This window comes from Macaca thibetana, chromosome 1, assembly GCF_024542745.1.
Source record: "Macaca thibetana thibetana isolate TM-01 chromosome 1, ASM2454274v1, whole genome shotgun sequence".
Classification (NCBI taxonomy): Eukaryota; Metazoa; Chordata; class Mammalia; order Primates; family Cercopithecidae; genus Macaca; species Macaca thibetana.
Genome location: NC_065578.1, coordinates 133,661,303 through 133,681,728, shown reverse-complemented (window position 1 = coordinate 133,681,728; position 20,426 = coordinate 133,661,303). Strand labels below are relative to the sequence as shown.

The window sequence follows — 20,426 nt, the reverse complement described above, 5'->3', positions numbered from 1 at the left end:
CCCTCCCCTTCTCTGGGCCTTGGTTTTCTCATCTGAAGAATGAAGTATACAGCCCAGCACTGACAGACTCCTTCCTCCTCAGTTCCGGCCTTCTCTGATTCTGTGGCTCCAAAGCTGAGACCCTCCGGGAGATCCGGGAACTTGTCAAGGCCCCCAGGAGGTAGCAAGGCTAGCTGGGGTGTGGGACGCTTGGGTTCCTTTCTACCCACAAGGGCCTTGCCCCTGTTCATCCTGGCCTGCCCTGGTACCCTGGGCCTCCCTTAGCCCCCGCCCTTGCCTCTCCCTTCACAGCCCCTTCCACATACTCGCAGGTAAAGCCTGGAGCTGAGGATGGGACCCCACTGCCCCCACCCAGGTCCTTTCCTTCTTCCCTCCCTCCCTGGCGCCCATTAGCTAGCCCAGGCCGTGGGGGCGGTGGCTGCTGAGTCTCCGTGCCAGGCCCAGCCCCCAGAGACGCACCTGTTCTGACCTGCTGAGCAGGTTCCCAGGTTTCTGCCGTCGTTGTTGGCCACAGCGTGGGAAGCAGCTCTGGGGGAGCTCGGAGCTCCGGATCACGGCTTCTTGGGGGTAGCTACGGCTGGGTGGGTAGAACGGGGCCGGGGCTGGGTCCCCCAGTACAGACCCAAGTACGAGAGGCAAGAACTCTGCAGCTTCCTGCCTTCTGGGTCAGTTCCTTATTCGTCTGCAGCTGGCTCCCAGGGAGATCTCAGTGGAACTTCAGAAACGCTGGGCAGTCTGCCTTTCAACCATGCCCCTGTCCCTGGGAGCCGAGATGTGGGGGCCTGAGGCCTGGCTGCTGCTGCTGCTACTGCTGGCATCGTTTACAGGTAGGACTTGCCTGAACCATCAGGACACTTGCTTCTGAGCCCAACCCGTCACTGACACACATGCACAAACACATAGACACATGCATGCACACACACATTCTCCTTCCTTTGACTCTGAACTGAGGAGCCAGTCTCTCTCTCCCACCCCCAGCTTCCAGCAGTGCCCCCAGAAAAGCCAGTATAGCCCTTCCCCTTTGTGTTTCCTCCCAGCCCCCAGGCCAGGTCACTATGTCTGGGATCCCTGACACCTCTGCCAAAGCCTTGCCTAGGCCTGAGCTGTCTTGGGGAATAGAGACCCAGTGCAGGTGGGCAGGGAGATGGGACTTGTGAGGATTCTTTTCACCCCAGGGTTTCCTGGAGGTGCCTTGGCCTACCCCCTGGGCTCTAGAACAGCTGCCTGGAACTGGGGCTGACTCAGGGCTCAGCTGGTTTCGGCAGTCATCAGGGTGCTGGAAGCCTGATGCCCACAGAGTGGATGGGGGATTTCTGTTTCCTTCTCTTCTCTCCATGATGTTCTAGAGCACCAGGACGGGGGCACCTGTTGGGGACTATAGGAGAACTGAGAATGCCTGTCCCTCTTACCCCTCCCTTTCCCTGGACGCAGTATTAGGTGCCAGGGTGGTAATAAGGGGGTTTAGATGGGTGGGGGTCTAAGATAGGGAACCATCTAGATAGGATGTGGTCCCCTTTTGTTCATCTCCTGTTCCCCCATTTTCTTAACTAGATGCCTTGTATTACTCCTCACCTCCTGTCTGTCTAATGTATATACAACAAATATGAATTATAGGAATGTATAATCTTCAGAGTACAGGAGAGTGTGTGTGCCTGTGTGTGCACAGTGAGACTCAGTGGGATTCCATAGGCTGTTCCTAGGGTAATGAGTAACAGAAATCTTTCTCCTTCAAAAGATGGGGGCTGATCTGGATAGGACAGTTTGATTCTCGGGCCCAGGAGCAGTAGCAAGGGAGCCTCTGTCGCCCAGCAAGATCCGGCAGTGATTCCCCCACCTCCATCTCCAGCCGAAGCTTTGAGGAGGGGAATAAGGCCTAGATGTGTGGATTGGTGGAGGTATGGGCTGCCCCCACTCTGATTTTATAATAGGTCATGGCTCAGCCTCCAGTGGTAGGATACTCAGCTCCTACCCCTGCCATCTCCTCACAGTCCCCTACCACCTGTGTTTTAATTCCCATTTTCCAGATAATCCTTCTCAACTTGTTTAGGCCAAAAAGGTGGAGCCTAGTTGCTGGAGTCGGGGAACCAGCAGTCACTTTCCTGTGGGATCTACCCACACCTAAAGAGTGGAGTCATGCCATCTCAGGACTTGGAAGAGATCAAAGAGATTACCACTCCAACTCTCTCATTTTACAGATGAAAAAACTGAGAGAGATAGGCAAGTGAGATCTTCAAGATAACTCAATGTTAGGAGTTAACACACACACACACACACGCGCGCACACACACACACACACACACACACACATCTCTTTCCTTTGACTCTGAACTGAGGAGCCAATCCCTCTCTCCCAACCCCAGCTTCCAGCAGTGCCCCCAGAGCCAGTGTAGTCCTTCCCTTTCACGCTCCCTCCCAGCCCCCCAGGCCAGGTCACTATGTCTGGAATCCCTGATTATCTCTGCTCAGTGTTAGGAGTATGACAAGGGTTAGTGTCTTGGTGTTGTGATTCTAAGTTCATTGAAGAATAGTACATTTGAATGCACACTGGATACAGCCTGGATACTAGATGCTGGAGATGCAATGGTGACTGCATCACATGGTTTTTGTCTTCCTTTTCCATGATGGCAAAACTGTTCTTACTAAGAGAAGCCCAGGGAAGGGGAAAGGAGACCCCCTTCTAGTTAGACCTCATGCAATCCCTGACAGTAAGGGAGGAAGCTTGGCTCCAGATTGCCCCAGGAAGCTGGTAGCTGGTAGGAGGCCACTCCGCTGCACTCCGCTGCACAGAGCCGAGGTTGCTCTGGGGGCTGGAGACTACTAGCCTGAGGATCAGATGGTCCTACCTCCACTACCACCCCCATTCTGGCTCTTCTGTATATAGACTCTCTTAAACGGCCCCCAGGAATCTGGAATGTTTCATGTCTCTGAAAAAAATCCTTGGACTGGGAAGTCAGGAGTCTTGGGTCCAGATCCCGTTTCCGCTATTAATCTATTTGGTAACCTTGGGCAGCGATGAAACCAGACTTCAGTAGACCAAGAGCTAGGACCAGATCATCTCTACTGACCTTCCAGCTCAAATACGATGACTCTGTGATGTTCCAGCCCTGGTTGAAGTGGGGTGCTGCGGTGTTGGAAAGGTCACTGGATCTAGTTGTGGAGATAGGAGGAGGAAAGGGGTTCTGGTCCCATCTCTCAGAGGGTACCAGCGTACCTTTCCCCAGAATACTGCCTTCCTGGCCCTACTGCAAATTCACCCCCCACCCAAATCCTGGGCCATTAGAGCTCTGAGCCCCAGGGCCCTGCCCCACCCCTGACAGGGAAAGGAGCCCAGGCTTGGGAGGCGCCTCAGCACCACAGCTCTTTGTCTCTCCTTAATGGGTTGAGTTTCCGGGTGAGGTCTCCTCCCTTCTCCCTCCCCCATCTCTTGCCCTGGGGCTGAGGGACCCAAATCCATGAGACACCCCTTCCCCCATTAGGATCCTAGTCCCTAGCTCTTTGTCTGGGTTCAGGAGCCCTGCAGGACCAGAGGGTGAGTGGTGGTGCTCTGCATTCTGAGGTCTGCCTTCTGGGGGTTAGGATCAGCTTTCTGTCTCAGGTTAGTTTCCTCAAAAGGGAGGGGCCCATCCTTACTTTTCTACTCCTGTTTACAGAGGGGGGCAGGCCCTTTCCTGTAGGACCTACCCAAACCTGGGAAAGCCAGCAAGGGAGGTGGTGAGAACTGGGAGAATCCCAGGGAAGCCCTGTGACCTCAGTGACCTTGTTCCCACCCTAGTGTTTAAGGAGGCTGGGCCAAGAAGACCCTAGCTACAGAGATGGTGATGAGGACATTAGAGTTCATGATTCCATCAGGTGGACCACAGCCTCAGGATCTGGGGGTTCTCTAGGCAAAGTGAATGGGGATTAGCTACTTTGGGGCACAAACCCAGTGAGAAGAGAATGATTGGATGTTCTGGCCTCCAAAAATTTGCCCTTGCTCTGACCGAAGTCTAGGCAGAGAGAAGCGATGGAGGTGATATGTGGAATGAAGCCAGAAGGGAAGGGAGTAGAGGAGTCTAGGGTCTAAATTTGGGAAGAGAATCTAAAATGAGGAGGGGGCCAGGCGTGGTGGCTCACGCCTGTAATCCCAGCACTTTGGGAGGCCAAAAGCAGGTGAATCCCTTGAGCCCAGCAGTTTGAGACCAGCCTGGGCAACTGGCGAAACTCCGTCTCTACAAAAAATACAAAAGTTAGCCAGGCATGGTGGTGTACCTGTGGTCCCAGCTACTTGGGAGGATTGCCAGAATCCAAGGAGACTGACGTTGCAGTGAGCCGTGATCACACCACTACACTCACACCACTACACTCCAGCCTGGGTGACAGAGTGAGACTTTGTGTCAAAAAAAAAAAAAAAAAAAAAAAAAAAAGAAGAGGTGAAGTTCAGAACTGAGGAGGCATCTGCCATGCCTCCTGAACGAAGGCTGTGGAGAAGGTGGCTGAGGTCACTCTTTCACTGGAACAGGCAGCCTCTGGCCTCGGGAGATTTTCTCATAGTTTTCTGGCCACCCCCACCCCCTTCCCTCTAAATCTGGTGTGTCCTGAGAGCTGGAGTTGAGGCTGTGATTTGGGACGGGGCAGAGCAAGCCATGGTGGGTGGAGGGGCAGTGTGGAGCAGGGGTTAGGATCTCAGGAGTTTGGGAGAAGCTGAATCCTGGGTCTCCCACCCACAGTGTGGCTGTTGTGGTGACTCAGCCAGGCTCAGACTCTGGCTCCGGGGGGTTTAGGGGACTTATCTGTGCTGGGAGCTGTGTCTGGGCCAGAGCCGGGGCTGCCTCAAGGCCTGTCCTCCCCATTGTTCTCATCTCCCTTTGTGATTGTGTGGCCCCCCTCCCCAGACACTAATCTGTGGGTGGGCGTTCTGCCCAGGCTGGGAAGCTCTCACTAAGCTGGGGGGCTTAGAACAATGGGGGGTAAGTGAGGGAGGCGAATGAAGGTGGAGAGGGAATCTTCTGGCTTTTAAAGTTCCTTAGCACTCCAAAGCCAAGGTTATGGGGAAAAGAGTGGATGGAAAGGGGTTTGCTGGGTTGTTTGTGTCACCTGTCCTGTCTGGGGAGTTTCGGTGCATCCCTCCCAGGTCCTTTCTCACCCTAAACTCACCCACATACTCCAGCTCTCGGGTGGAGGTTGTTGCTGTAAGGGGAGGCAGGAGTTAACAAAGGAGCATGAGACCCTAGACAGCCTGGACCCCTCCCCCTAGCCCCAGGCAGGATTCCCCTCACTCCCTACAAACCCACACCAGACAACCCTTACCCAGGTCTGGAACCAGAGCTGGTTTTTCTGGTAGTGGCAGCAGCAGAACCCTGACAGAGATTTCCAGGGAGAGGCCTCCTTCGGGGGCCAGAGCTGCTGAGGGACCCAGGGGAGTGGCTGGGGGTAGTGGTGAGAAATGTGGGAGTCCTTTTAGTAGGAACCTGAGGAGCAAGGGGAAAGGGAACGTTTGTTTTGTTCTGCTGGGGAGTCCTTAATGGCAAGTTCCCATCACCTGGAGGGACAGTGACCTCATCTCTAGGCACTTCCACCTTGAGCCTGAGATGAATCTGTCCTCAAGTCTTGGGGTGAGATGGGGAGGGATGCTGGGGGTGACATTCCAGGCAGGATGCAGAGGCAAAGGCTCAGAGCTACATACCACTGACCAAGGGCAGCTGAGACAGAGAGACATGCGGAAGCCAAGATAAACCGACAGCAAAATATTTACTATGTGTGCAGAGTTCCACGAGACAAGAATGCACTCCATGCATACAGAGGGTGTGACACGCACACGGAATCGTGTGTGCACACACGTTCACACATACCGGTACATAGCTCTTCCCTCTGGACACAGACAAGTAAGTACATATATGCCCCTAAGATAAGACATGAACACATATATGTGCCAAACACCCACCAGTTGATGCAAGGAGATAGCCTCACATGCTTTTGAACCAGCACTAAGACAGACCAGGCCCTCAGCCACAGCTCCCATATACAAAAAACTCATACCTACTCCCTCCTTCTCAGACACCCATCTCTAGTACCCCTACATTCACACCTGTAAGTCCCAGCAGGGGATCCTGATGGAGAAAGGCCCCTCATAAAGAAAACCTACTTCCTTAAAGATGCTCTTGATGGCTGGGTATCAGCAAGTGCCAGCCTCAGTTTCCCTTCCTGAGATCAGAGGCCAGGCTCACATAGAAAGGAAAGTTGAGACCCAGGCATAGGGTGGGGAACAGCCAGCCCAAACCTGGAACGGAGGGCCTGTCTGGGAGCGGGCGGGGTACACAAAGGGCTGGGCTCCAAAGAGGCCCGTGGGGGCCTGGCCAGGGTGGGGGAGGCCAAGGGCAGGGATCCCGTCTGGCCAGTTGGGCCTGTTCTCTCCCTTGCGCAAGGTGGTGGTGGCTGTGGCTAGGCTTGCTGCTGTGCAGCAGCTTCTGAGTCACCAAGGCTCCTGACCAGCGTCCTGGTGCTCCAGGGAGGAGGGGTGGGAGGGTCAGAGGGAGGAGTGTCCAACCAGCCCCAGTCCACCAGCCTCAGCAAACAATTTGCAACAGAAGGGTCTGTGGGCTTGGCCTGGCCTGGCTATCACCTGCCCGCAAGGTGACCTCACCAGGCAGGCAATGTGTCTCCTTTGGTCTGATGACATCATCATGCTGACGCCAGGCTGACACTGGGTGGAGGAGAGAAGGAGGAGGCAGTCCTGGCCTGCCCTGGCCTGGAAGCCTGGACTCCTGGGTCTGTTTAGCCAAGGACAGGGATTCTAGGGCTCAAATTCTATTTTCTCTTCTCTTGTACCCTAGGGTGGTAGAGGGGTATGCAACTGGAGGAGGGTGTTGCCTCAGGCTGAGATGTTCCTACTAAATAGTGGATTTAGAACAATGAGGATCTGTGGGAGATACCCAGAAAGGAATTTCCTGTTTTACTGGGTTCCTCGGTCTGAGAAGCTTCAGTTTGTCCCCTAGGGGTGGGGATCATCGACTCACAGGTGAGAACATGGAGGATTGAGATTCAGGCATGCGCTGGATATCTAATGCCTGCTGTACCCTAAGAAGGTATTGTATTTTCCTAGGGAAATATAGGTGATTAGTGGTGGGGAGGCAGCAGGTGGTTGACTAGTATAGGAATAGGGTTGGAAAATATGCCATCTGATGTTGTTTCAGAAATAGCCTTTAGAAAGGTTTGAGTATCCCAGTGGGGCAGGTCTTGGGATCCCTGTGACCTTCACAGACAACAGCGTTTGAAGCAGAGGATATGTTGTGCTGGAGATCCCTACCCAAGCTCACTCGCAGCCCTTCCTTGGCAGCCCTGTTCTTTCCAGTGCCAGGAGGAGAAGAAGCCTGGGATGGGTGCGGGTGGTTAGCTGGACTCCCAGGCTGGGCTGGGTGGGACCAACATTAGCTTAGGCAGGTCAGGGCCCTGGTATCTGGCCCTGCAGGTCTATCCTGTCCCATCTGGGACCTCTTAGCACCCAACAGCATCCTTCTTCCCTCTCCTGGTAGCAGCGCCACAGGAACCCCTTCCTGTGCTCTATGTGCTGCCTCACTAAAACCCTCTGATCCATTCTAGTGGAGCTTCATTTCCGCCCTTCATGCCTGCCTCCTTCCATTCCTATTTTTTTCCTCTGTCCAGTCTGGAGGTGCTCCCTTTGCCAGTGAACCCAATTAGCTAGCTAGCCCAGCCTATCCTGCCTCCGCCCCAGGGTTACCATGTAGTGTTCCTCCCTGGCCAGCCCAATGCTTGTTCCTCCTTATTCTTGTTTTTTATCTTTTTCTTTTTTTTTTGGTACAGCATCTCACTTTGTTGCCCAAGCTGGAGTGCAGTGGAATGATTAGCTCACTGCAACTTCCACCTGCTGGGTTCACCAATTCTCCTGCCTCAGCCTCCCGAGTAGCTGGGACTACAGGCGCCCACCACCACGCCCGGCTAATTTTTGTATTTTTAGTAGAGATGGGGTTTTACCATGTTGGCCAGGCTGGTCTCAAACTCCTGAGCTTGGGTGATCTGCCTGCCTCGGCTTCCCAAAGTGCTGGGATTAAAGGTGTGAGCCACTCTGCCCAGCCTGTTCCTCCTCATTCTACACTTTTCTTCTGTCTCTCTCATTTATTAATTCACCTGTTCATTCATTCAGTCGGTCAATAAATGTTGATGGAACCCACATACCACTGAGCACTAAATCGGAAACAATGGTTCCATATGTGACATGAGGCCCAGAAAACAGGGATAAAGTGCTGTGACAGGAGTGAAAGCAGGGTGATGAGGAGAACAGAGGAAGGGCACCTAATGCTGCCTGAGGTGGGGGTGGGAGGAGGGAGGACTCCTGGAGGAAATGATGCCTAAGCAGAGTCTTAAATGATGAGTAGGCGCTACCAGACATAGGGAGGAGGGCATTCCAGGCAGGGGGTATTGTGTGAGCAGAGGTGAGGAACAACAAGGTGTGTGGCTTGCTGGGCAGAGGCAGGGACAACACACTGTTGGGGATTGCTGGGGCATGCATTCCAAAGCAAGGAGCTCTTGCCATCCCAGCATGTTCCTTTGCTCTGCTCCCAGGCCCCAATCCCCATATTTCACTTTTGATTCCATGACTCCAAATTTATTTCTTCCCAACAATGAACATCCTCAGGCCCTGTCTCCCTCATAAGTTACTCATCCTAGAAATTTAGGAGCTGTCTTTGAGTCTGTCCTCTCCTTCATCTTTCTTTCTGGTCAGTGACCAAATCCCTGTCAAATCTCCCCCTGGAACTGTCCCCTCCTATCCCCTCCTAGCACTACTGCGCCCAGGCTGCAGCTGCAGCCTTCAGTGACTGCCCCTCACCACTTGCTCATGGCACTCCCTTGCTAAGGAACCTTCAGTGACTCCCCATTTCCTCTTGACCAAGTCTGAATTCCTTTGCTCGTATGGAAGTTCCCCGGTGATTTGGCCCCACCCTGCCCCAACCATATTTTCCACTCCTGCTCAACACACACACCCTGTATTAGGCTGAGTCCTCTCCTCTTTGCTTCCTGAACAAGCCACCTTCTCCATCTCCTTGGTGTTTGCTCACCGTGGTCCCTGACTTTGTATGCCTTTCTAGGCCTCTCTGCCTCCTAATCCTACCCAACTCATGCATGGGGCCCTCCCAAATGATTCAGTCCCATAGTGATTGCCCCATCCCACAGTTGGCCTATAACACACCCCTGAGCACTAAATCAGAAACCATCATCACATGTTTCCATATGTGTCTCCATATGTATCTCTTGCTCCTGAGCAGACCTCAAGTCCCATGAGAGCAAGGAGTGGATCCTTACTTGCAGATAAGGTAACATGATGGATAGTTCTGATTCCAGAATTCCTGAGGGTTTCATTAATATGCAGAATACTAGCCCTTTGTCCTAGCCCTTTGTCCCTTGTCCTCTGATTCTGGCTTACAATTCTGACCCCGTTGCTGTGTGCCTGCTCTGATCTCATCTCTCTGGGCCTCTGACCTGGGCCCTTTCTGTCTTTAGTGGCTTGCTCATTCCTGCCTCTGAGCCTTGGTTCATGCCTTTCCTCCCACATGGAACACTTCCTGAGCTATGGGAATCCAGGTCTCTCATCTTCAAGCCATGAAAAGAATGTTCCAAAGGGCCTACTGAATTAGACCCTTCCTACCCTATGTGACCCATTCCAGACACCAACAGTTTTGGATTCTTGCCGTGGCTCCCGGCCACACTTTCTGAAACTATCCACTTTTTCCTGGTTGGTGGGTTGAACCTCCTCTGAAAGTTTGTTCATGGCTTTCCCTGTTTCTTTGTGCATGAATTCCACCTCCCTGATGACTGTGAGCTCCCTGAGGGCAGAGGCTGGGTCTCCTGTTCTGTTACAACCTCCCACCTTGCAACTGCTCAGGATACAATCCTAGGCTGCAAGAGGGTGTGAGTCTTCCATAAATCGTCTGTGTGGCCTTAGGCAAGCCACTTCCTCTCTCTGGGTCTCAGTTTCCTCATCTGTTAAATGGTGATAATAACACCTACCTCTTGGGAATGTTTTGTAGATTTAATAAGGTAATGAACTGAATGTGCTTTGCAAGCACAAAATGCTTCAGGAGTTCCGGCCACCTTTGCTATCATTATCATTATGAATGCGTTCCCCCAGCTCTGGCAGCACCCTTAATCGTGGTTGTCCCTGTCTGCCCCCTGCAGGCCAGTGCCCCGCGGGTGAGCTGGAGACCTCAGACGTGGTAACTGTGGTGCTGGGCCAGGACGCAAAATTGCCCTGCTTCTACAGAGGGGACTCCGGCGAGCAAGTGGGGCAAGTGGCATGGGCTCGGGCGGACGCGGGCGAAGGCGCCCAGGAACTAGCGCTACTGCACTCCAAATACGGGCTTCATGTGAGCCCGGCTTACGAGGGCCGCGTGGAGCAGCCGCCGCCTCCACGCAATCCCCTGGACGGCTCGGTGCTCCTGCGCAACGCAGTGCAGGCGGACGAGGGCGAGTACGAGTGCCGGGTTAGCACCTTCCCCGCCGGCAGCTTCCAGGCGCGGCTGCGGCTGCGAGTGCTGGGTAAGTGGGGCTCTCTGGGGATGGTCTGAGCTGCTGTGGATGCAGGGGGAAGCAGAGATTGGAATTGCAGAGATGAATGGGGCAGAAGTAGAACAGGAATAAAATGTAGGGTCCTGTTCAGGTGAGGGAGCTTCATCCAGCTAGCTATCCTTGTACCCAATCCAGAAATTCTCTCCAAGTAACCCCAAAAGCTGGGGAAGATTCCATTTATTAGGAAGTTCTTCCTTCCGACGACATGAAACTCCCTCTGTTACTTTTGCCCTGTGGCAATATGGCACGGTTTATTCTCTTTTCTGCACAACAACCTTTCCAAAAGCAGAGGCCCTTTGTCATGCCCCACCCAAATCTACTCTTCTCCAAGCTAAACTTACTGGTTCCTGACACAGTTCCACCAAAGACAGTTTCAAAGCCTCTCTCACCATCCTGTGCTCCATGTTTTTTTTTTTTTTTTTTTTTTTTTTTTTTTTTTTTTTTACAATGTGGGTCCTGAGTGTGGACACAGGCCCAGCTATGGTGTGGCCATACGCGGTCAGTGGGGCTAATACCTTCCTTGATATGGACCTTCAGTGAATGTGGTCTGAGATCACAATCACTTTTTAAAATTTTTAATTTAATTTAATTTAATTTTTTTCGGACGAAGTCTCGCTCTGCCGCCCAGGCTGGAGTGCAGTGGCGCGATCTCGGCTCACTGCAAGCTCCGCCTCCCGTGTTCACGCCATTCTCCTGCCTCGGCCTCCCAAGTAGCTGGGACTACAGGCGCCGCCACCACGACCAGCTAATTTTTTTTGTATTTTTAGTAGAGACGAGGTTTCATCGTGTAAACCAGGATGGTCTCGATATCCTTACCTCGTGATTCGCTTGTCTTGGCCTCCCAAGGTGCTGGGATTACAGGCGTGAGCCACCGCGCCTGGCCACAATCACTTTTTAAATCATCACTTTATATTGCGGGCACTTGTGGTCAACTCTGGACTTATGGTCAAGTCTTTTCCATTCTGTGTTAATATTTTGAAGATAAAAATAAAGGTTTTTTTGCTGGGTGAGGTGACTCACACACTGTAATCCCAGCACTTTGGGAGGCTGAGGTGGGCAGATCACCTGAGGTCAGGAGTTCGAGACCAGCCTGGCCAACATGATGAAACCCCATCTCTACTAAAAATACAAAAACTAGCCAGGCGTGGTGGCTCGTGCCTGTAATCCCAGCTACTCAGGAGGCTGAGGTGGAGAATCACTTGAACCCAGGAGGCGGAGATTGCAGTGAGCTGAGATTGTGGAACTGCACTCCAGCCTGGGCGGTAGAGGGAGACTCAGTCTCAAAAGTAAATAAATAAATATAAATAAATAAATAAATACAATAAAGGTTTTTATAGTTCCCCTTTATTCACATATAAGTTAATAACATCAGCCTTGGAGTAAAAAAAAAAAACTAAGTGTAAATCTAGGCTTTGTCACCTAATAGCTGATGACTTGGGGCAGTCACTTAACTTCCTTGTGCTTTGGTTTCCTCATCTGGAAAATAGAGATAATAATACCTAACTCACTGTTTGTTGACAGAATTTGAGATAACATTTATAAAATATTTAGCATAATAGTTGACACATAGTAAGTGCTTACTAGGAGGTGGTTATTATTATTATGTAGATGATATCTGGTTAGTTTTTTAATTACTTCATTATTTTTATTTTTTAAAATGACCTATGTTCATTGTAAAAAATTCACACAGTAGGGAAGGATACAAAGTCACCTCAATTTCTCCCATTCATCTGTGTCTCCATGAAGTAAGAGAAGGAAAGGGGACCTGAAACTTGTTTTGTGGTATTTTTTGTTGTTTTTTTGAGGCGGAGTCTCACTCTGTCGCCCAAGCTGGAGTGCAGTGGCCGGATCTCGGCTCACTGCAACCTCCACCTCCCGTGTTCAAGCGATTCTCCTGCCTCAGCCTCTCGAGTAGCTGGGATAACAGGCACCCGCCACAACGCCCGGCCAATTTTTTTTTTTTTTTTTTTTTTGAGACGGAGTCTAGCTCTGTCGCCCAGGCTGGAGTGCAGTGGCCAGATCTCAGCTCACTGCAAGCTCTGCCTCCCGGGTTTACGCCATTCTCCTGGCTCAGCCTCCCGAGTAGCTGGGACTACAGGCGCCTGCCACCTCGCCCGGCTAGTTTTTTGTATTTTTTAGTAGAGACAGGGTTTCACCGTGTTAACCAGGATGGTCTCGATCTGCTGACCTTGTGATCCGCCCGTCTCGGCCTCCCAAAGTGCTAGGATTACAGGCTTGAGCCACCGCGCCCGGCCTACCCGGCCAATTTTTTATATTTTTAGTAGAGACAGGGTTTCACTATATTGGCCAGGCTGGTCTCGAACTCCTGACCTCGTGATCCGCCTGCCTCGGCCTCCCAAAGTGCTGGGATTACAGGTGTGAGCCACCGTGCCCGGCCCGGGGGCCTGAAAGTTTGTACTTGCACAAGACTGAAATGCGATGAGTGGGGGCCTCCTAACAGGGGTTGTGCAGACCTGTGACCCCTGCCTTTCCCCATTTTCAGTGCCTCCCCTGCCCTCACTGAATCCTGGGCCAGCACTAGAAGAGGGCCAGGGCCTGACCCTGGCGGCCTCCTGCACAGCTGAGGGCAGCCCAGCCCCCAGCGTGACCTGGGACACAGAGGTCAAAGGCACAACGTCCAGCCGTTCCTTCAAGCACTCCCGCTCTGCCGCTGTCACCTCAGAGTTCCACCTGGTGCCTAGCCGCAGCATGAATGGGCAGCCACTGACTTGTGTGGTGTCCCATCCTGGCTTGCTACAGGACCAAAGGATCACCCACATCCTCCACGTGTCCTGTAAGTACTTGGATGCTTGGATAGGGAGGCCCAAGGGGTTCTGAGCAGATTGGTGGGACGCCATAGGTCCCTGAGCCAGGCCGGGCTGGTCAACCTGGGTCCTGGAGGCTACAGTGTGTAAGAGAGCACTAGTCCAAATGTGGAAGACCTGGAGCCCAATCCCAGAGGATACCTCTCTGAGCTTCTGTGTCCTTATCTTTAGAAAGGAGATTGCCCTGCTTCACGGGGTTGTTGGGAGAATCAACTATAAATATGGAATTGAAAACACTTTCTAAAATATTAGTTTAGGATTTGGAAACAGATAAACTTAGACAAGCCCTAGTTCTACTTACCAGCTGTTATTCAGTTGTGTTAGGCTTCATTTTCTTTATCAGCAATGAGTATAATTATTTATAACTCATACCAACTTTAGACGGTTTTGACGGGAATTAGAAATTATGAACGCAAGGCCGGGCGCGGTGGCTCAAGCCTGTAATCCCAGCACTTTGGGAGGCCGAGACGGGCGGATCACGAGGTCAGGAGATCGAGACTATCCTGGCGAACACCGTGAAACCCCGTCTCTACTAAAAAAAAACAAAAAACTAGCCAGGCGAGGTGGCGGGCGCCTGTAGTCCCAGCTACTCGGGAGGCTGAGGCAGGAGAATGGCCTAAACCTGGGAGGCGGAGCTTGCAGTGAGCTGAGATCCGGCCACTGCACTCCAGCCCGGGCTACAGAGCGAGACTCCGTCTCAAAAAAAAAAAAAAAAAAAAAAAAAAAAAAAAAAAAAAAAAAAAAAAGAAATTATGAACGCAGAGCAACTCACACAGTGCTTAGCGCATTGAAGGCGCTTGGTAAATGGTAGATACTATTTTCCCAGTGTTAGATTTCAAGCTTCTGGAGGGGATAAGACTGTTTTCAGCATTTGGCTCAAAGTAGGTCCTCAACAAATGTTTGTTGAAGAAATGAACGAACTAGTAGGATTGTTACACTTTTGAAGAATCAGGCAACATTTATTCAGCACCTGTTCTGTGACTAGCACTATGCTAGGCAACACAGGACATCCAGAAAATGTGTGATGGATCACTACCTTGAGGGACTTATGGCCTCATTGTACAGGTAAACCAATATAGACTCTCTGAGCTTAGAGAGGGGAGGGAACAGTGTGGCCAGGAGCTGTCAGCAGGGTGGGGCTGAGCTAGGTTTGGCAGCAGATGAGTAGGATGGAGAAGGGCAAGGGAGGGTATTTCAGGCAGGGTGGGGTGGGGACAGAGCCCTTTGAGGTACCACATGATCAAAGGCATCATTCCCATTCTTTCTCCTCCCACCTCCCATTCCAGTCCTTGCTGAGGCCTCTGTGAGGGGCCTTGAAGACCAAAATCTGTGGCACGTTGGCAGAGAAGGAGCTATGCTCAAGTGCTTGAGTGAAGGGCAGCCCCCTCCCTCATACAACTGGACACGGTAAGGGCCCGAGCCTGGGGAAGGCCTAACTTGAGACTAGGTTCCTGCCCTCTCAGGGCCAGGGTATACTCACTATGGGATGGGACAATATATTCTGAGCCCCCAAATAAGTTGGGATATGTGTTCACATCTCTTGTATTATTATACTCATTGTACAAGAATATGCATGGTCACCATATATTATTGGCTTGCCCAGGGAATCTAAGATACATGGTCATTAGTAGGGAATAAGTGGATAAGCCCTTAAATTTTTTGTCTTTTATTTTATTTTTGTTTTGAGAGAGTCTCGCTCTGTTGCCAGGCTGGAGTGCAGTGGCGCGATCTCGGCTCACTGCAACCTCCACCTCCTGGGTTCACGTGGTTCTCCTACCTCAGCCTCCTGAGTAGCTGGGATTACAGGTGTGCGTCAGCATGCCCAGCTAGTTTTTTGTATTTCTAGTAGAGTCGGGGTTTCACCATGTGGACCACACTGGTCTTGAACTCCTGACCTCAGGTAATCCGCCCGCCTCAGCCTCCCAAAGTGCTGGGATTATAGGCGTGAGCCACCATGCCTGGCCTCGTCTAACTTTTAAATTGTGAAATATAACACAATATTTCGATATTAATATTTTGCATATTTATGTGAATGCATAAAGTGCACAAGACAGCTGTGTCTTTTTGCAGTTGTTAAGCCAACACTCCTATAACCACCACAATATTGCCGGCACCTCGAAAACACCCACTACGTCCAGTTCCCTCAAGGCATCCTTGGCCTTTTTCCAAGGTCTGAAATATCTAGAGAGTCAGGGAGAGGTTGGGTACACATGTGTGTGAGCCCATGACGGGCATGTTCTCACATGTAAGCATATGAACGATGCATGTGGCCTTGTGCCTGGGGCTATGTTCATGTATCCTGCCATGCAACATCACGGGTGTTGGAGCAGGCAGTCACATTTTCCAATTACCTCTACACCCAGCTAGGAGTGGAGTGTCCTGTTGGGTGGACTTTATAACATGTGTACCTGGTACCCAGTGTTGGATGACGTGATGCCTGTGGAAGCATGTGGGATGGCACACGTGTGGATCTTCCCCGGGTGTGTGTAGGGGGTGCCCAGGTCAGGCTGGGCAGCAGGGAGAAAGGACTTCTGCCTAGACCTGCCTGGTGGAGGGAGGGACACCGTGGGAACAGCCGGCGGCTCTGGGTGACGTCATGGGGGTGGAGGGTGGAGAGCTGTCTGGACACGTTGGGTGATGGTGGCTTCAGCCCTTCCGGGCTGGCACCCTTCAGCTTCCCTGTCTTCCAGGCTGGATGGGCCTCTGCCCAGTGGGGTACGAGTGGATGGGGACACTTTGGGCTTTCCCCCACTGACCACTGAGCACAGTGGCATCTACGTCTGCCATGTCAGCAATGAGTTCTCCTCGAGGGATTCTCAGGTCACTGTGGATGTTCTTGGTAAGCACCGGGGCAGAAGAAACAAGGGACCTGGGCCAAGGGCTTGGTGGGGGCAGCGGGAAGCAAGACAGAGACAGTGAATTGGGCAAGTGTTTATTCAGTGGGGGCTGGACTGTGTGTCTTTTGCAGAGAGTCAAACTGAGGTGTGGTTTTAGATGTTTTGTAGGGGAGCTGTGAGGTCTGGGGTGGGTTGTGGCTGCAGGCTTCCACCTCAGACAGTGGCCTGTCTCCAGCAGACCCCCAGGAAGACTCTGGGAAGCAGGTGGACCTAGTGTCAGCCTCGGTGGTGGTGGTGGGTGTGATCGCCGCACTCTTGTTCTGCCTTCTGGTGGTGGTGGTGGTGCTCATGTCCCGATACCATCGGCGCAAGGCCCAGCAGATGACCCAGAAATAGTGAGTACTGGGCACTCCTGGGTGGGTAGAACTAAGCTGAGAACAAAGAAGAGGATAGCAGGAGGTGGGCCAGGACCGAGGAGACTGGGTGGCCTGAAAACTGAGGAGTTTCAGACTAGAGGTGGGCAGGGTCTTTCTAGGGCTGAGGAGGAGCTAAGGGTCTGGAGCACAGATGGAGCACTCAATCCTTCCACCTTAGTGAGGGTCAGATCCATGTGCCTGGGTGTCGCCAAGTATGCACACGCACACAGCACACACATGCTCTTCAGCTGCACTGCCATCTGCAGCCACACACTCACACTTGCAGGGCCAGCACGGCACCCACACCCTCCAGGCCTATCTCACTAGGCTCAGCCAGGATAGGCTCACCTTGGAAGGCTGCCGCTACCCTCAGCTCCTGACAAGGGTGTGTCTTTCCCAGTGAGGAGGAGCTGACCCTGACCAGGGAGAACTCCATCCGGAGGCTGCATTCCCATCACTCGGACCCCAGGAGCCAGGTGTGTGCCAAGGCCGGGTGCATGCATGCAGGAGTGTGGTCACATTGGGGTCTGCTTGTGCCTGGGCCTCTCTGCAGACCAGGCGCACAGCTCTCTGCTGGGTCAGCCACTGACTCACAGCTGGGGCTGGCTAGGGTAGAGTTGAGAGGGTGTAGTTGCTTTGGGTCTGCTAGGGCTGCTCCAGAAGGCTCCCTTCAGCATTGGCCTAGGGCCTTCTCTGGGAAGCCACCATCAGTTCTGCTTCCAGGGTGGGTTTGGGGTGGCAGTGGGGAAATGAGGATGTTTGTTTCCAAGAGAATGGACCTGTTGGGTTGGGGGACAGGTGAGTAGGGAGGAGGCTGGTGGAGGACAAGAGGGGAAGAGGCTGAGGGGAGGAGGCTGAGCCCTGTTCTAACTCCCCCATGTCTGGGCCCTGCAGCCGGAGGAGAGTGTAGGGCTGAGAGCCGAGGGCCACCCTGATAGTCTCAAGGACAACAGTAGCTGCTCTGTGATGGTGAGGCCCCCGGCCCCACCGGTGTCCCCACCACTCTCCTCGGGCCCCTGTCCTGGTCCCAGATATGGTGCGTCAGCAGCCCACTTACCAGTCCCTCTCGCCTTAGCCCTGGCTCATGCAGCCCAGCACCGCATCTCTGCTACATCTTTGTTCTCCCGTCTCCCCCTCCCCATGCCTAACACTTGTTCCTGGTCCCCGATCTCTGGGCCCCTATGCTTCTGAGGCAACCGTTACCCCTGCTTGTGCCTGGCCTCTGATCCCACCATGACCCAGGTGTGCCCCAGCTGTGCCCCAGCATGTCCAGCCACCCTGCTTTGGTTCCTGACTTGCCCTCTGCCCTTGGTCTCCAGAGTGAAGAGCCTGAGGGCCGCAGTTACTCCACGCTGACCACGGTGAGGGAGATCGAAACACAGACTGAACTGCTGTCTCCAGGCTCTGGGCGGACCGAGGAGGAGGAAGATCAGGATGAAGGCATCAAACAGGCCATGAACCATTTTGTTCAGGAGAATGGGACCCTACGGGCCAAGCCCACAGGCAATGGCATCTACATCAATGGGCGGGGACACCTGGTCTGACCCAGGCCTGCCTCCCTTCCCTAGGCCTGGCTCCTTCTGTTGACATGGGAGATTTTAGCTCATCTTGGGGGCTTCCTTAAACACCCCCATTTCTTGCAGAAGATGCTCCCCATCCCACTGACTGCTCGACCTTTACCTCCAACCCTTCTGTTCATCGGGAGGGCTCCACTGATTGAATCTCTCCCAAAATGCATGCAGGTCACTGTGTGTGTGCATGTGTGCCTGTGTGAGTGTTCACTGACTGTGTGTGTGTGGAGGGGTGACTGTGTCCGTGGTGTATATTGTGCTATCATATCAGAGTCAAGTGAACTATGGTGTATGTGCCACAGGATTTGAGTGGCTGCGTGGGCAACACTGTCAGGGTTTGGCATGTGTGTCGTGTGGCTGTGTGTGACCTCTGCCTGAAAAAGCAGGTATTTTCTCAGACCCCAGAGCAGTATTAATGATGCAGAGGTTGGAGGTGAGAGGTGGAGACTGTGGATCAGACCCAGGTGTGCGGGCATAGCTGGACCTGAAATCTGCCTCCGGTGTGAGGGAACCTGTCTCCTACCACTTGGGAGCCATGGGGGCAAGTGTGAAGCAGCCAGTCCCGGGGGCAGCCAGAGGCTTGAACTGTTACAGAAGCCCTCTGCCCTCTGGTGGCCTCTGGGCCTGCTGCATGTACATATTTTCTGTAAATAAACATGCGCCGGGAGCTTCTTGCAGGAATACTGCTCCGAATCATTTTTAATTTTTTTCTTTTTTTTTCTTGCCCTTTCCATCAGTTGTATTTTTTATTTATTTTTATTTTTATTTTTATTTTTTAGAGATGGGGTATCACTATGTTGCTCAGGCTGGCCTTGAACTCCTGGGCTCAAGCAATCCTCCTGCCTCAGCCTCCCTAGTAGCTGGGACTTTAGGTGTATACCACTGTGCCTGCTTTGAATCCTTTACTAAGAGAAGAAAAATTAAAGAAAGGCTTTAGATTTATCCAATGCTTACTACTGGGATTGCTTAAAGTGAGGCCCCCCCAACACCAGGGGGTTAATTCCTGTGATTGTGAAAGGGGCTCCTTCCAAGGCATCTTCATGCAGACAACCCCTTGGGAGGGCACCTGAGAGCTGGTGGAGTCTGGAATTAGGGATGTGAGCCTAGTGGTTACTGGGTAAGGTGAAGTTGCATCCACAGTTGTTTGTGATACCTTGGGGAGTTGCTTGGACTTGGTGACAAGGGCTCCTGTTCAATGGTGGTGTTGGGGAGAGAGAGAGCAGTGATTACAGACTGAGAGAGTAGGAGTTCAGGTGAGGTGAAGGAGGTGCTAGGGGTGAGAATGTCGCCTTTCCCTCTGGGTGTTGGATCACTAATTCAAGGCTCTTCTGGATGTTTCTCTGGGTGGGGGCTGGAGTTCCATGAGGTTTATTTTTAGCTGGCACACCCAGATACACTCAGCCAGAATACCTAGATTTAGTACCCAAACTCTTCTTAGTCTGAAATCTGCTGGATTTCTGGCATAAAGGAAAGGCTCCCATCCTTCATTCCCCAGCCAGCCTAGGACTTTGAATGTGGAGCCTGAAGATCTAAGATCCTAATATGTACATTGTATGTAAATATGTGCATATTTGTACATAAAATGATATTCTGTTTTTAAATAAACAGACAAAACTTGTTCTGTCTGGTTCCTGTCTTGCCCCTTGAACTGTGTAAGCTCTGAGTCACATACTCTCTGTCTTGGTACCATCCTTCTGGTAGTCCCAAGTAGGGGAGGACTTAGGATGCCTGTAGCTGGGAGGGATAGGAAAAGAATTGGCTTCCACAAGGCCTTTGGCCATCTCTGAGAGTCCCCAGGTGGGAGAGTGGAGCTAAGAACCCTTTCGAGCATGGCCAGTGCCTTAGTTTGCAAAGTGTTTTAAATTCCATTTTTTTTTTTTTTTTTTTTTTTTTTTTTGAGATGAAGTCTTACTTTGTTGCCCAGGCTGGAGTGCAGTGGCACGATCTTGGCTCACTGCAACCTCCGACTCCCAGGTTCAAGCAATTCTCTCACCTCAGCCTCCCGAGTAGCTGGGATTACAGGCACCTGCCACCACGCTCAGTTAATTTTTGTATTTTTAGTAGAGACGGGGTTTCACCTGTTGGCCAAGCTGATCTCAAACTCCTGACCTCAGGTGATTCACCCGCCTCAGCCTCCCAAAGTGCTGGGATTACAGCGTGAGCCACTGAGCCCAGCCTGAATTCCTTATTGTACTGGAGACTCAAAAACAGCTATGTGAA

General features: G+C 52.2%; 1 protein-coding gene across 1 annotated transcript; it reads left to right on the top strand.

Annotated features, from left to right (window-relative positions):
- The first annotated feature begins 485 nt into the window (after positions 1-485).
- Positions 486-19,827, top strand: NECTIN4 (nectin cell adhesion molecule 4). The gene is made up of 9 exons (XM_050760005.1): positions 486-827; positions 10,168-10,527; positions 13,061-13,351; positions 14,669-14,789; positions 16,073-16,221; positions 16,458-16,614; positions 17,036-17,111; positions 17,530-17,604; positions 17,955-19,827. The coding sequence occupies exons 1-9, from the start codon at positions 749-751 to the stop codon at positions 18,177-18,179; spliced, it is 1,533 nt and encodes a 510-aa protein (XP_050615962.1). The 5' UTR covers positions 486-748; the 3' UTR covers positions 18,180-19,827.
- Positions 19,828-20,426: the final 599 nt, after the last annotated feature.